Below are 13,680 nucleotides of genomic sequence, written 5' to 3'. Positions count from 1 at the left end.
GACTTCGTTTATCTGCTACATTTAAATTTGTTGGTAAGTTCGCGGTTTTTAAATTCTACGGAACATGAAAGGACGAGATATGCAACATTTTATGGCAGACATATTATACGTCGTCTTCAAATTGCATTTTTTATCGCTGGCTGTCTTGACTTCTAACAAAAAAAAATTAGCTGAAGAGCTTATAAATCATACGGTTGAAGTGTGGTGCAAATTAAAAATTATGAAAATTTGTCACATCCATTTAAATATGCTAATGGCCTATACAGCTTCCCTTTCGTATTACTCCTGCATATATGTAGCGACGACGAGTGACACATTTTACGGTTAGTCTGTAGAAAAGCAATTATGTCTTAAAAATTATCGCGACCACCGATGCAAAAATAAAAAATTGTTTCGCTCACTTCAGGTGAGTAAAATGTCGCTGATTGTTTGGTATGCGATGGAAATTGGTGGCTGAATGTGTATATATTCAAAATGCGGAATAATAATTTCAAAAAAAAAAAACCATTGTAGGTGGATGGGATACGTTACACACGTATATAAAAATGGTGTGCACACATTAAACGCGTCCGCGGTAAATATATATACACACAGTTCTCGCTGGTCGGCGTTTTGTTTTTTTTTTTTTGTAATTCTGCTAGAATCTAACGTCACAAACTAAAATTCTGTATAAAATCAACAGACGAGAAATTTTCTATTTCATTGTAATCGAGATCGTCGGTACAAAAAGAGGGAAGTCGAAATTTGTGTTGTGGTTTTTGTTTCTTACATTCAAAATATTATGCCTAAATAGGTGCCGCGAGATTTTTATTATTTTTCTCTCTCTATTTATTTGAGTTGTTTGGTGCTGTGTGCGGTTTATTTGTGCGACCAATTTTTCATTAATATTAATAAAAAACAAATCTTTTGTGTTTAATTTGGTTGCGTTAATTTTGTGGAAATATTTTGTTTTTATTTCTCAAATGGTGTTGCCGATCCATTGAAAACAATTTTTATTAATTAAACGATTTTGCTGCTAGAATTTTACACAATGGAAGTACATTATTTTCGACGAGTAAGTTGACCTTTTTTTATAAATAAATTGCCATTTGCAACGAATAATCTTAAGTGCATGCAATGCTTTAATGAGCACCTTAGTAAAGTTTGTGACAGTGAGCTTCAAAACTTTTTAATTTGAAAGAGAGAGAACTCAGTTATGCGAGAATATTTTTACTCACCTTGCAGTCTTAATACTTTTCTCCTAAGATTCCCGAAATTTGAATGAATCTCCGAAATCCTAATTGTTCTAAGTCTCCTAAAACGCAGATAAACTTTCAGAGTGATATCGCCAAATCTTCAGGTGATTTTTTTTTACTTTGGAAACAAGCGGTCTCCGTTTTTAATGAGTGATAGCTCATTGGATTCGTCTTTCAATTCTAGGAAACACGTGTCTTTCACTTTTTCTTAAAAAAATTTGTTTTCTGTGAAAAGCGCTCAAAAGTGCAGACATGTCAGACAATGTTGCAATGTTGTAACGATTGTCGGCCTTGGAAAGACCTACAGGTAGAGTATATGCACCGCTTGGTGCTAGTTGATCCACGAGAGTTGCGACTAAAAATATAGTGAATGTTCGGAGAGTCCGCCTTCTCTGCAGCTTCGATGTTCCACGGAACTGAGTATGGGGTGTTGTAGCTGGCCTCACCCACTATCGTTGCACATATAAATGAACCCAGCACTTTTGGGCTGCAAGCCTACAGAAGTCTTGGAAAAAAAGTTGGTGCCAAAATGTAGATTGTTTCCTTCTTTCTGAGGGCCCAACTGCTGGAACAGCTGAACCTTGGAATTTCATTTTCGTTCGAAAAAAAAAGTTTTTTTTTGTAAATCCGTTAATAATTGCTCGAGTTGTCGTGCTTACGGAATAAATAAAGTTTGAAAAACCTTTTCATTTATTTAAGGTTTTTCGGCATAATATTAAGACGAATCGACACAACGCTAAATTGTAGCCTAAGGTTGTGCGAAAAAGTGATATATTTTCAATAATGACTTCGTATCCGCAGCCTCTCTGGAAAAAGTGGGTCCGTCGTTTTGTGTTAAAATGTGTTGGCATTGACTCTACGAGAAAACGCAACAGTTCTCTCATAGAAGGACAGATCACCACAAACATTTCTTATTGTTAAATACTGAAAGCCAACATTTCTTCACACAAAACGATGGTCCCACTTTTACCAGAAAAGACGCGGATACGAAGGCATCATCGAAAATATATCACTTTTTGTGTCGATTCGTCTTAATGCATTTTCACAATCATAATGAGCACCAAGATGAGCACACATTTTGTGACAAACATTTTCGAGTGATTTGTTTCTGTAAGACCCATGACTAGCAGTCGAGGGAATAAATTGAAAAGAGATTTTTGAGATTGTTGATGGACAAGGAAGAATATTTCCGTATAAATTTGTGTCTGATTGGGTGTTTCTTTGACCACGAATATTATCTCGTTAACATGTCGAAGTAGTAGATTTAGATATGAAGGGTCTTTGAAGGGTCTGAAAGTCTTTGAAGATTTCCCATTTATTTGTCTCTTCACTGACTGCCGATACCGCCCAGCAGCCTAACTTATTAATATGCAGACAGGCATAAATGCAGAAAAAAGAACGAACATCAAATTCACTTTTACACCGCACGCCCGCCGTTTGGTACACATTACATTCAATTTCTCTTATCTCATTTTCCTAGAGGGTCATCTGAATTATTAAAATGTGATGGTAAAATGATTTATGTGAAACACTTTGATGAAAACAAAAAAAAATAATTTTTTTGCACACGATGACAACAACCCAATATATGGCCATACGATGTATAACGCGCGATTTCATAATAACTTCGTTGTAATTCACCAACAAAAACGCCAAATATTTTTCAATGGAAGTGTGCATGATTGACAATGCGTGTCAAATGGGTCTACTAAACATATCACCGCACCATTTATACGCACACACCAGATTTAATTCAATATTTCAGTGTGGTCACATTGAGATGAACGTATCCATCGTGTGCGATTAAGAATGCTCATTTTTCTGAGGCTCGTACGTAGTTGCGATGGCTAATTTGGTTCATTACCTACCGCCTTTTAAAATGCTGCAAATTCAAATCGCAAACGCAAGTCCTATTACTAGAAAAAATTTTAAAAAAAATTTTTTGTCGTAGACTGCAGAACCATATATGCAGCAAATATTGAAGTTCTACAATTCAAAGACAAATGACTCCAAATTACCATTAAAAAAACTAGGCGTCCGTACGAGTTCAACGAGCTATCACACGTTCTTGCAGCTTAATATTTGGCCACGCAAAAAATCTTCCAAGAAGCCCCATTTCCATACATTTTGGTCAATTTCAGTACTTTAAACGAAATGAAAAAATCCTACGTTACTTTGTTAGTCCGTCCGTCCGTCCGTCCGTGTTTCCTATCTTCTAAAGTCTTCTTTAGATTTTGTTGAAATTTTGGGAGTAGATTCTTGTCGTCATTCTAAGACATTCCAGAAAAAAAAATTGGGGGGAACCGGCCTCGTTTCGGAGCTAGGGCTCCTCGAAGTTCCCATATAGGCCCCATATAAGAACACCTTTAAGTGTGTGTGTGTGTGGATGGGTATAGTAGAATAAATTTTTTCGCTTTTGGGGTTTTTTTAAGCTCTGCTCGCCTCAATTTTTTTTCTTAAATTTAGTATTTTTAAATTTTTAAAATTTTTGAATTTTTTTTAAATTTTTCAATTTTTTCAATTTTTTCAAAATTTTTCAAATTTTTTCAATTTTTCAAATTTTTCCAATTTTTTTGAAATTTTTTCAATTTTTTTAAATTTTTCAAAATTTTTCAAACTGTTCAAATTTTTCAAACTTTTTCAAATTTTTCAAACTTTTTCAAATTTTTCAAATTTTTCAAAATTTTTAAATTTTTTTCAAATTTTTCAAACTTTTTCAAATTTTTCAAACTTTTTCAAATTTTTTCAAATTTTTCAATTTTTCAATCTACTAATTCTTCCAAAAGAACTGATATCAGTCAAAAACACTCAAAAGAGTAAAAGTGACGCAAGTCCCTGTGCATACTTCCAAAACAACTGATATCGCTGGAGGTGACGCATTCTGCGCTTGTACGCAAAAACTGTAACAGCAAAAATTTGACCAAAGAAATTCTAGAAACAAAATTTTACCAAAAAAATTTTGCGTCACAAGTGGCAGATGTTGAGGAAAGTACTTTGAAGAAATTTTTTAAAATCGGCAAGAATACGTCCGAATCATCTGCCACTTCGTGACGCAAAATATTTTTGGTAATTTTTTTTTTCTAGAGTTTCTTTGGTCAAATTTTTGCTGTTACAGTTTTTGCGTACAAGCGCAGACACGGTGAGCTTGAAAAAAATTTTATTCGACCTCTCGTGGACATGAAATGTTTTTAGTGGTTTTTGTAGAGGGCGGCACCACGAGTAAGAATAACATAACAAGAAAATATTTCGATGGGAAAATTTTTAATTAGATCGATTTTTCGTTTTTCTGTGCGCTGCAGGAAGCTTCGAAAACTGTTTAGACCCTACTGGTGACTTGTTTGATCACAAAAATATAGTTACTGTTTAGCCTGAGGTCTAAGCTTTACAGCGATACCAATCATGACATTCATGACTACCAAAAAACATCTTTTATGAAGGAAAGTCATTCTGCTATGTCGATGTGAATTTTAAAGGCTGTATCATACGTGGATTACTTTTATTTTCTCTTATAAATTATTTTTAGTTATTTTACATAATTTAGGGGGTTAATAAAAGGTCGAAAGAAGATTTTTAACTCGAAATAGGTTTCTTTGTAATTTGCACCCATGAGTAAACTGCATTATCTCGAGTCAAAAATTAACAAACCTTTCTTTTGTTTCGTTCGTAGTTTCTCCAATAGTCATTCTAAGCTAATTCTGCAACATTTTAGTTGTTTCCACTAAAAAATGAGACATTATACGAAGAAATTTGGGTGGTCGTTCAGGTGTATCAACAAAGATTTTGTCAGAATGAAATCCAAGCTCATCCTTTGACCTTTTATTAACCCCTTAAATTATGTTAATTAACTAAAAATACTTTTTAAGAGAAAATATAAGTAATCCACGTATGATACAGCCTTTAAAATTCACATCGACATAGTAGAATGGCTTTCCTTCATAAAAGATGTTTCTTGGTAGTCATGAATGTCATGATTGGTATCGCTGTAAAGCCTAGACCTCAGGCTAAACAGTAACTATATTTTTGTGATCAAACAAGTCACCAGTAGGTTTCAAACAATTTTCGAAGCTTCCTGCAGGGCACAGAAAAACGAAAAATCGATCTAATTAAAAATTTTCCCATCGAAATATTTTCTTGTTATGTTATTCCTACTCGTGCTGCCGCCCTCTACAAAAACCACTAAAAACATTTCATGTCCACGAGAGGTCAAATAAAAAAAATTTCAAGCTCACCGTGCAGAATGCGTCACCTCCAGCGATATCAGTTGTTTTGGAAGTATGCACAGGGACTTGCGTCACTTTTACTCTTTTGAGTGTTTTTGACTGATCTCGCTTACGCCTTTATGCGATGCATGTTATATGAAATTGTTATGCTATTGCGAGCAGATGAGACTCTCTACGTAAATAAATCAGTCTCTCGTCTTGATTTGCCTACTAGGCCTAGTCTATTTCTCGGACAGTTTAAGAGCGCTCACCCCTTTGCAAATTTTTAGCCTACATTTGTGCGCAAAAATATTCGTTTTTTTTTGATGATTTCTCCGGATTTCTCTGAACCAAAATCTTTTTTTGAAAAAGTAAAACCATTAAAGCATGCAAAAATGTGTGACTTTTAAAGGATAATTTGGTTTGTGAGTCAAAATTTTACCTACTGGGAGTAATTTACACATTTTGCAAAGGTTTCTCCAAGTGGGATAAGTTATCAACCACAAACCAAATTTTCCTTTAAAAGTAACACATTTTTGCATGCTTTAATGGTTTTACTTTTTCAAAAAAAGATTTTGGTTCAGAGAAATCCGGAGAAATCATCAAAAAAAACGAATATTTTTGCGCACAAATGTAGGCTAAAAATTGCCAAGGGGTGAGCGCTCTTAAGAGGCATCGGTGCTTAGCTAAAATTGTTGCCTACATTTGTGTATTTCGTCTCTCGTATTTCATTTTTGATGATATCTTTTCATCAGAATCCTCTTTGAAAAAAATTTACGACCGCCACCGCTGTAACGTCCACGAATGTGTTAGCTTTCAACAGTCTAGATTATCTGTTGAAAGCTAATACATTCGTGGTCGTTGTTGCGGTCGTACATTTTTGAAAATGGATTCTAATGGAAAGATATCATCAAAAAAAAACTAAAATCCAGCATTTAAAAAAGTGCCCAAATGTATGCTTTTCAGCAAAGCATCGACGCATCTTAACTAAAATTGGCTCGAGAGTAGTCTTCTTTTCGATCAATCATCGCAAACATAGTCTACTCACACCCTTTAACTTTAAGAGAGAAGTAAGAATATTTAACTTTCATTTTTCTTATAATTCGCTAATGCAACACGTCACCTTTCCCATTTAATCATTTATTGTTGGTATTTCTATTGAAATTAGGTTAGACAAACGGAGGCTATCTATACGAGAGACTACTTTCAAGACTGCAAAACGCAGCCGTAACGTTTGATAGGCCGTGTCCTTGTGTCGGAACAATTTTTTTCTCGGAAAATGAAAAATCGTTTTTCCAGCCGGAAAAGCCATTCGAATTAAATCAGTGAAAGTCGAATATCTCACAAAATCCAATATCTTTTTGAAAAATTTCTTATACTTCTTCCGTATGGCTCATTACCGATATTTCATGAACGAACTTGAGGAGTCGGAATGAAGTCGGTACTAGGGTTCCCCATAAAAGTGTACCGAAAAATTCATCAACTTTGAAGTCTTTTCCAATCCATTTTTCATTAAAATCGAAAGCTACAATCAATTACTTCTAATTTTAGTCGGGCGAGCCATGATCCATGTTCAGGAGACTGATATGTGTATGTCCTTATACGGATTTTTAGACCCGTACGAAGTACTGGGGTCTTATGCGTTTACGCATACGTCCGTAACACGTCGAATTGGACTCCCTGAGTAAGGGGAAACCTATTGTGGTTGTCTAGAGATGCCAAATCAGTGAAAAAAAAAATGTCCGTCTGTCCGTCTGTCCGTCTGCGCGATAACTTGAGTAAAACGCATCCGATTTTGAAAATTCTTTTTTTTCCCGTTTGGTAATGTCAAAAGACAGGCTAAGTTCGAAGATGAGTGATTTTGGATCGACCCTTCCCGAGCTGTGGCCCAATAAGTGCTTTACGGTTTTTCGAAGATATCTCCGGACATTCAAACGTTACACTTGTAAGTGATACGTCAAATAAAAGGTATTTACAATACCGATCGACAAAAAAAAAGTTTATGGAAATCGGATGACCGACTCGTGAGTTAGACCCCTTGGTGTGGAACAGGCACAGGGCGGCAAGCAGTTTTTGCTTGTAGGTCGGCTACATTTGAACATATTTCGTCTGTTTTCGCTTTATTAGATAGGTATTGACCGTACCAATCAGGGAAAAAAAAGTTTTTGAAATTATGTTCTCCGGAGCGTGAGCTAGGTCTCTTGTAGTGAGCTCTTATCTGGCTACTCGGCTGTACAGTGAACATGGAGTATTTTGTCAATATCTCGAGTAAATATTGACCGAATTTCATGAATTTTTTTTTGTTTGAAAGGTATTAACGAATGTAAAGCGTCGGTAAAATTTCCGGTCTCCTAACAAATTGGCTGCCGGTGGCCATATTGGATTTTAATAAAAGTGAAATATCTTGGGAAAAATGGTACTTAGAGTGTTTCTGTTAACATGGAAATAATTTGTTATGTGTTTGGGGTGTTTCAGGCATTCCATATATGGACATCTATATATATCTATATTCACCTATATTGAGCTATATACAGGCATATAGAGCTATATAATAGCATATTCATCTGTGAAATGTTTATTTACAGTGAAATATAGGTAAATATAGCGGTATATAGCTGTTTAAATAGGAATTTATGAAAGTTGACTTCGTACGGGGCTGTCTATATTGCCTCCGGCAATTTATTTGTAAATGCTAACAAGGCAAAGAGTGGATAATGCAAGTGATTTTAAAGGGCGAATAGCTTTTCAGTAGAGAATGAAGTAAAAGAAATGAAGAGTTTCACAGTAAAGGCTTTTGATACGAATAGGTGTTTCGTACGGGTCGGCGTTAGCTATGTTTTTATACGTTTTCTCTAGATCAACAAGAGATACTTAGCGGCAATTTGGGATACTAATTCCAGTGTTTCTTGCACAGACATTTCGTCACTACTTCCCCTCTCCTTAATTTCTGTTCAAGGATTGTGGAAAGTTCCACTTTTGTGATGTTATTGACGGTTCCTTGTGAAAATTTCTACTTGCTGTTGCGAAAGCTTTTCCAGGATGAAATTATTATTTGTGACTGTTTATGGAGGAACCCATCCAAAATAAAGTCGACGCTTGAAGTTCCAACTACTTTTTAGTTCTAGACATCTCTTACGTTTTTGACCATTTTTTCGGCTAACATTTGGACTTTTAACAAGTTTTAAGTAGGGTTGCCATTTTTGAAAATTCGAAAAGAGGACATTTTGTACGAAAAAAGAGGACAAAAAGAGGACGCCTTTTAATTCGAAAAAGAGGACGAAAAGAGGACAAATATAGAGTCTTAGCTATTTTATTATTCTATGTGGACCAATAGATATTCAAATAATTAGTGAGAAAAGTTAAAATTAAAATTTGGTTTGAGGCGAATCCGAGGTTTCAGTACCTACCATTTGTAAACATGACCTTTTTTTTACTTTTTTTATAAAAACCTTCATATTCTTCCTTATTTTCCAGAAAAGTGATTCTTTTACTTTTTTTGCTAACTTTACTTGGAGTTCTTGAACTGTAAGCTACAAACATGCACTTATCTCAGAAGAAATTCATAAGTTTTTTTCGATACTCCATTTTTGTTTCGAAGTAAAAATCTAAAAAATAAGAAACGTGTTTCTTAATAATTTACAAATCTAGGCCTGTTCTAGGCACATTTTCTGAAATCTGACTGTTTCTGACCAATGTAAGAAAATTTTCTAAAACCTTTCCGTTTCTCACGAATTTCCTACAATCTGCCTATTTCACACCAATTTAGTTGCATTTTTAAATTGCTGCTAGAATATGACTCGATTTCAACTTAATTTCGTTTTTTTAATACTCCTGCTTTACTCCTTATTTTATGCATATAAAAACTAGGGATGGGAGGCGTTCAAAATTATCGATAATATCAATCGAAAGAAATTATCGATAATCGATTAATCATATTGTTATCGATAATTTAATAATTATCGATAATTATCAAAATATCGATATTTTGATATTTATCTGAAAATTCATGATAATATACCGATATATCGAAATATATCGATAAATATCGGATTTTCGGACCGAAATATCGATATATCGAATTATCGATATCTTGATAATTATCAAAATATCAATAATTATCGATTATCGATATTTTTTTGATAATTTTCGATAAAAAAAAGTCGATAATTATCGATTATCGATAATTGATAATTATCGATAATCATTTTCATTATCGCCCATGTCTAATAAAAACATAAAAATTCCCAATCATAATGCTAAAGCTTCCTTAATTCCTAAATATGGAGTCGAATTTTTGACTGCGAGGACTAGTCAACTATATCATTCGAATGCTGTAGAAACTATGTAGCTTTAGAAATAGCTGCGCAGCGAAATTTTTTCCGTAAAATTTGACCACATCTGTTAAGTTTTGCTAAAATTTAACAATATTTTAGAAAAAGAGGACGTTGTGTGAAAAAAGTGATGTTCTTAGAATTTTTACAAAAAAGAAGAATTAGACGAAAAAAGAGGACATGTCCTCTAAAAAGAGGACGAATGGCAACCCTAGTTTTAAGTCACTAGAGGTCAGTTCCTAAAAATAAGTCTTTATGGTCTACTGTTTTCCCTATCATAGAACTATAGAACTGCAGAGAATTGTGACGATTTTTCTGGTTCCATCCTGGTTTTTACAGCAGGAAAAACAATTTTCCATTTTCCGAAAAAAAAATTGTTCCGCAACTTTTCATGGCAATCTAATCAAACAATGAAAAAACTTAGTGCGTGCACTATTGATAATATTATTGTCTCTGGATGTCTCTTTCAATTGTTAAGTCCTAGGCACTAAGTAAATGTTCATCGCACGGGTCTTCGGTAGCGCATATCTCCAACGATTTTCTCAGCTGACCCAATAAGCCTTGCATCAAAGCAAATTAACCGTTGCCACACACCTGACCCATTCAGCCAACATAGATTGCACAAAGTGATGTTTGGCTTAAATTGATTAATTGCTTCAAACAAACAAAAAAAAATATGAAAAATTTGAACCACAATTTGGAAACGATCTAAAACAATCTACGCTTCAGTGACCCAGTCCTCGATTACGCGTAAATCGTTCAACGCCATAATTATTTTGGATACGATCAAACTGACACACAACCACATACGACGTATTAATAATTGGAGTCATTAATAAGCTGCGACAATTACAAAATATTTCCTTATAATGCGTTCTGTACTACATATATAGACATTACGTTGAAACAAATACGCGCGTACCCACCGGAGTATACAGTTTGTTCATTTCATTTTTACACAGTTTTTTAATGTACCCAGTCAATTAAGCTCTTCCCAAATTATGAATTTTTGGCGCAAAATTTAAAATTTCTATCGCGAATTCAAATATTGCGCAATTTGGGAAGAACTTAATTGACTGGGTACATTAAAAACTCTGACATATCTAAAACTGTGTAAAAATGAAATGAACAAACTGTATCACTGTTTGTTCTGCCAATTTATTAATTTCAGAAGATTTACGATGGGAACTACGCAATTTACAAATAGAATTTTTAATTCATTGTGCTGTACTGTATACGTTCAACAGTACAACAGCATCATAAAAGAAGTATATCTATCTATAGTTGTAGATTCGGTTCGGCTTTTATTGCTGCTGGTCTGCAGATATTATGGAAATGTATGTGGAAAATGTCGCATGAATAATAAAATTTTTCATTTTATCTTTTGTGAAAATGATTTTCCCCTTTGTATGTACCTTTGGATGAATTGCATTATAAACTCGTGAGTGCAATGCATTTGTGTTTACTATAATATGCATACCATACCATACCTGAGGCAGGCGGTGGGTATATGTATATGCGGCACATTTCGAGTGTGCATGTACAGGGAGCTTTAAATCCAAATAAATTCGGAACGGTAGGCATCAACGTATTAAATTGGTATCGATAATGGCTGGAAAGCGACATTTCTACGCGGTCAATATCGTCAGGAATGTTAATATCGTTTTGTCGAACGATAATATCGTTTTGTCGAACGATAATATCGTTTTGTCGAACGATAATACCGTTTTGTCGAACGATAATACCGTTTTGTCGAACGATAATACCGTTTTGTCGAACGATAATATCGTTTTGTCGAACGATAATACCGTTTTGTCGAACGAAAATATCGTTTTGTCGAACGAAAATATCGTTTTAAGGACGGCAGCGTAAAATAAACCAGGCAGGAGCGATTAGTTTTTGAAAAGTCAAATTAGGGACCTAATGCACTGTATGAACTCAAACGAACGCTGACATAAATTCAAATAATTTTATCTGTAAAATGTAAGGCTACTAGATAATTCAGGTCCCTAGTCAAATCAAGCGCTCCTGCCTGGTTTACTTTACTCTGCCATAGTAGATTCTCATGCCGTTCGTTAACAATTCGTAACTTGACAGTTCTTATGGGATTTTATACACGCAACTGTCAAGTTACGAACATTATGACTTATGAAAATATGAGAATCGTCGCCCAGGTCGATAACATCGTCTATAATGCAAAATGTTAAAATATTGTCTGGACGAAATTATCGTTTAAAGGGCGATATTATCGCTCAAAAAACGATAATAGTGTTTTTTGGACCATGACATCGTTTCTCTAGACAATAGAGGACGCCAGCTTTTTTGGACAAAAACGATAATGCCCCACAATAACAGTAATTCCCAACAATAATGCCCCGTCAAAAATGGCGACCATTGTGAATGCATTCACATGAACAAGTCAATTTTCTATTTATTTTTGATTTTTATTCTAAAAGTTCGTCCGGATCTATATTTTATCACAGCAATCCGTAGATCTAATCTGTAGCGAGCTAGCGACTTTGAGCTGGAAAAAATCTATTCACTTTACAACGCGCTGTACGACGACAAACATCATCCACTACACAACAAACACGTGCTTAACCTGCAATCGGAACACATGATGTTTGTCGTCGTACAGCGCGTTGTAAAGTGAATAGATTTTTTCCAGCTCAAAGTCGCTAGCTCGCTACAGATTAGATCTACGGATTGCTGTGATAAAATATAGATCCGGACGAACTTTTAGCATAAAAATCATAAATAAATAGAAAATTGACTTGTCCATGTGAATGCATTCACAATGGTCGCCATTTTTGACGGGGCATTATTGTTGGGAATTACTGTTATTGTGGGGCATTATCGTTTTCGTCGAAAAATGCTGGCGTCCTCCAATATTATCGTCCTAAAAACGATATTATCGTTTTTTAAACGATAAGGTCGTCTTTTTTGACGATATAGCCCTACATGAAAATATTCGCAGGGCGAGAAATTATTATCATTTTCTGTGCGATTTTATCGTTCTTTTGGATGAAAATACCGATTTGGATGATACACTCGTCCAGATTGTCTATAAACAACTAAATTTCAAATTTCACCCAAGACGATACAATCGTCCAGTACCGATAGTTAGAGAAGAACAAATGTGGGAAGAAAGTCTGATGAAAAGCTCAATTTTCCGAAGAATTAGGCTCTTGAGGTCACGAGCAAAATTGGTCTACTTAACGGTAATATCGCCCTGGACGAAATTTTCGTTTTGTTGGATGTTAATATGGCCCTGGCCCAGGATGATATCATTGTTAAGAAAACGATAATTTCATCCAGACAATATTTTCAAAATTTGCATTTCAGACGTCGTGGTAAAAGTATATAAACACTGAAGGTAATGCAGACCCTCAACGGATCCAAGGCTGTATACATTGGGGAGGTCACGCAGATCGCCATTTTATTAGATACGCGGGAACACACCTTTTCCATACAAACAAATTCACCAAAATTGAAATTGTATGGTGTGGTGAATTTTTTGTATGAAATGTGGTGTGTAACCCGCGTATCTGCATCTGCGTGACCTCCCCAAAGTATACAGCCTTGCAACGGATCAGCGAAATTACGGATCCAAACTTTCAGGTGAATTCATTTTCGTATGTTGTCTAACTTAGACTTGTGCAACATGACGGCCCTGAATACTTCCAATTCACCACTAAATACAACTTGACGCAAACGAATTTTACATGTGTGCAACATAACGCCACTAAATCGTTCCAGATTCACCACTAGATGCAACTTGACGCAAACGAATTCAATACGAGTGTAACATGACGGAGCTAAAATTCAACTGAAAGTTTGGATCCGTGTGTAACTGCGGATTTGCATTACCTTCAGTGTTTAGATAGAAGGAACATGTGCATGACAGTTGGCTTC

At 35.0% G+C, this 13,680-nt stretch overlaps 1 protein-coding gene and 1 long non-coding RNA gene across 5 annotated transcripts in view; one reads left to right on the top strand and one right to left on the bottom strand.

Annotated features, from left to right (window-relative positions):
• The first annotated feature begins 698 nt into the window (after positions 1 to 698).
• Positions 699 to 13,680, top strand: part of LOC119083692 (N66 matrix protein) — a 37,093-nt gene continuing 24,111 nt past the window's right edge. For 3 of the 4 annotated variants that reach the window (XM_037193477.1, XM_037193479.1, XM_037193478.1), the window contains exon 1: positions 699 to 1,054. In XM_037193477.1, coding sequence (XP_037049372.1) covers positions 1,031 to 1,054 — 24 coding nt within the window. In that variant the 5' untranslated portion in view covers positions 699 to 1,030. The remainder of the gene's footprint in view (positions 1,055 to 13,680) is intronic. The other variant, XM_037193476.1, reaches the window with a different exon arrangement.
• Positions 11,818 to 13,680, bottom strand: part of LOC119083749 — a 28,604-nt gene continuing 26,741 nt past the window's right edge. Inside the window, exon 3 of the long non-coding RNA XR_005088927.1 lies at positions 11,818 to 11,953. This is a non-coding gene — a long non-coding RNA (uncharacterized LOC119083749). The remainder of the gene's footprint in view (positions 11,954 to 13,680) is intronic.

Source organism: Bradysia coprophila, unplaced genomic scaffold (genome assembly GCF_014529535.1).
Source record: "Bradysia coprophila strain Holo2 unplaced genomic scaffold, BU_Bcop_v1 contig_70, whole genome shotgun sequence".
NCBI lineage: Eukaryota > Metazoa > Arthropoda > Insecta > Diptera > Sciaridae > Bradysia > Bradysia coprophila.
The sequence above is the reverse complement of the archived record's forward strand: the minus strand, read 5'-3'. Positions and strand labels throughout refer to the sequence as shown.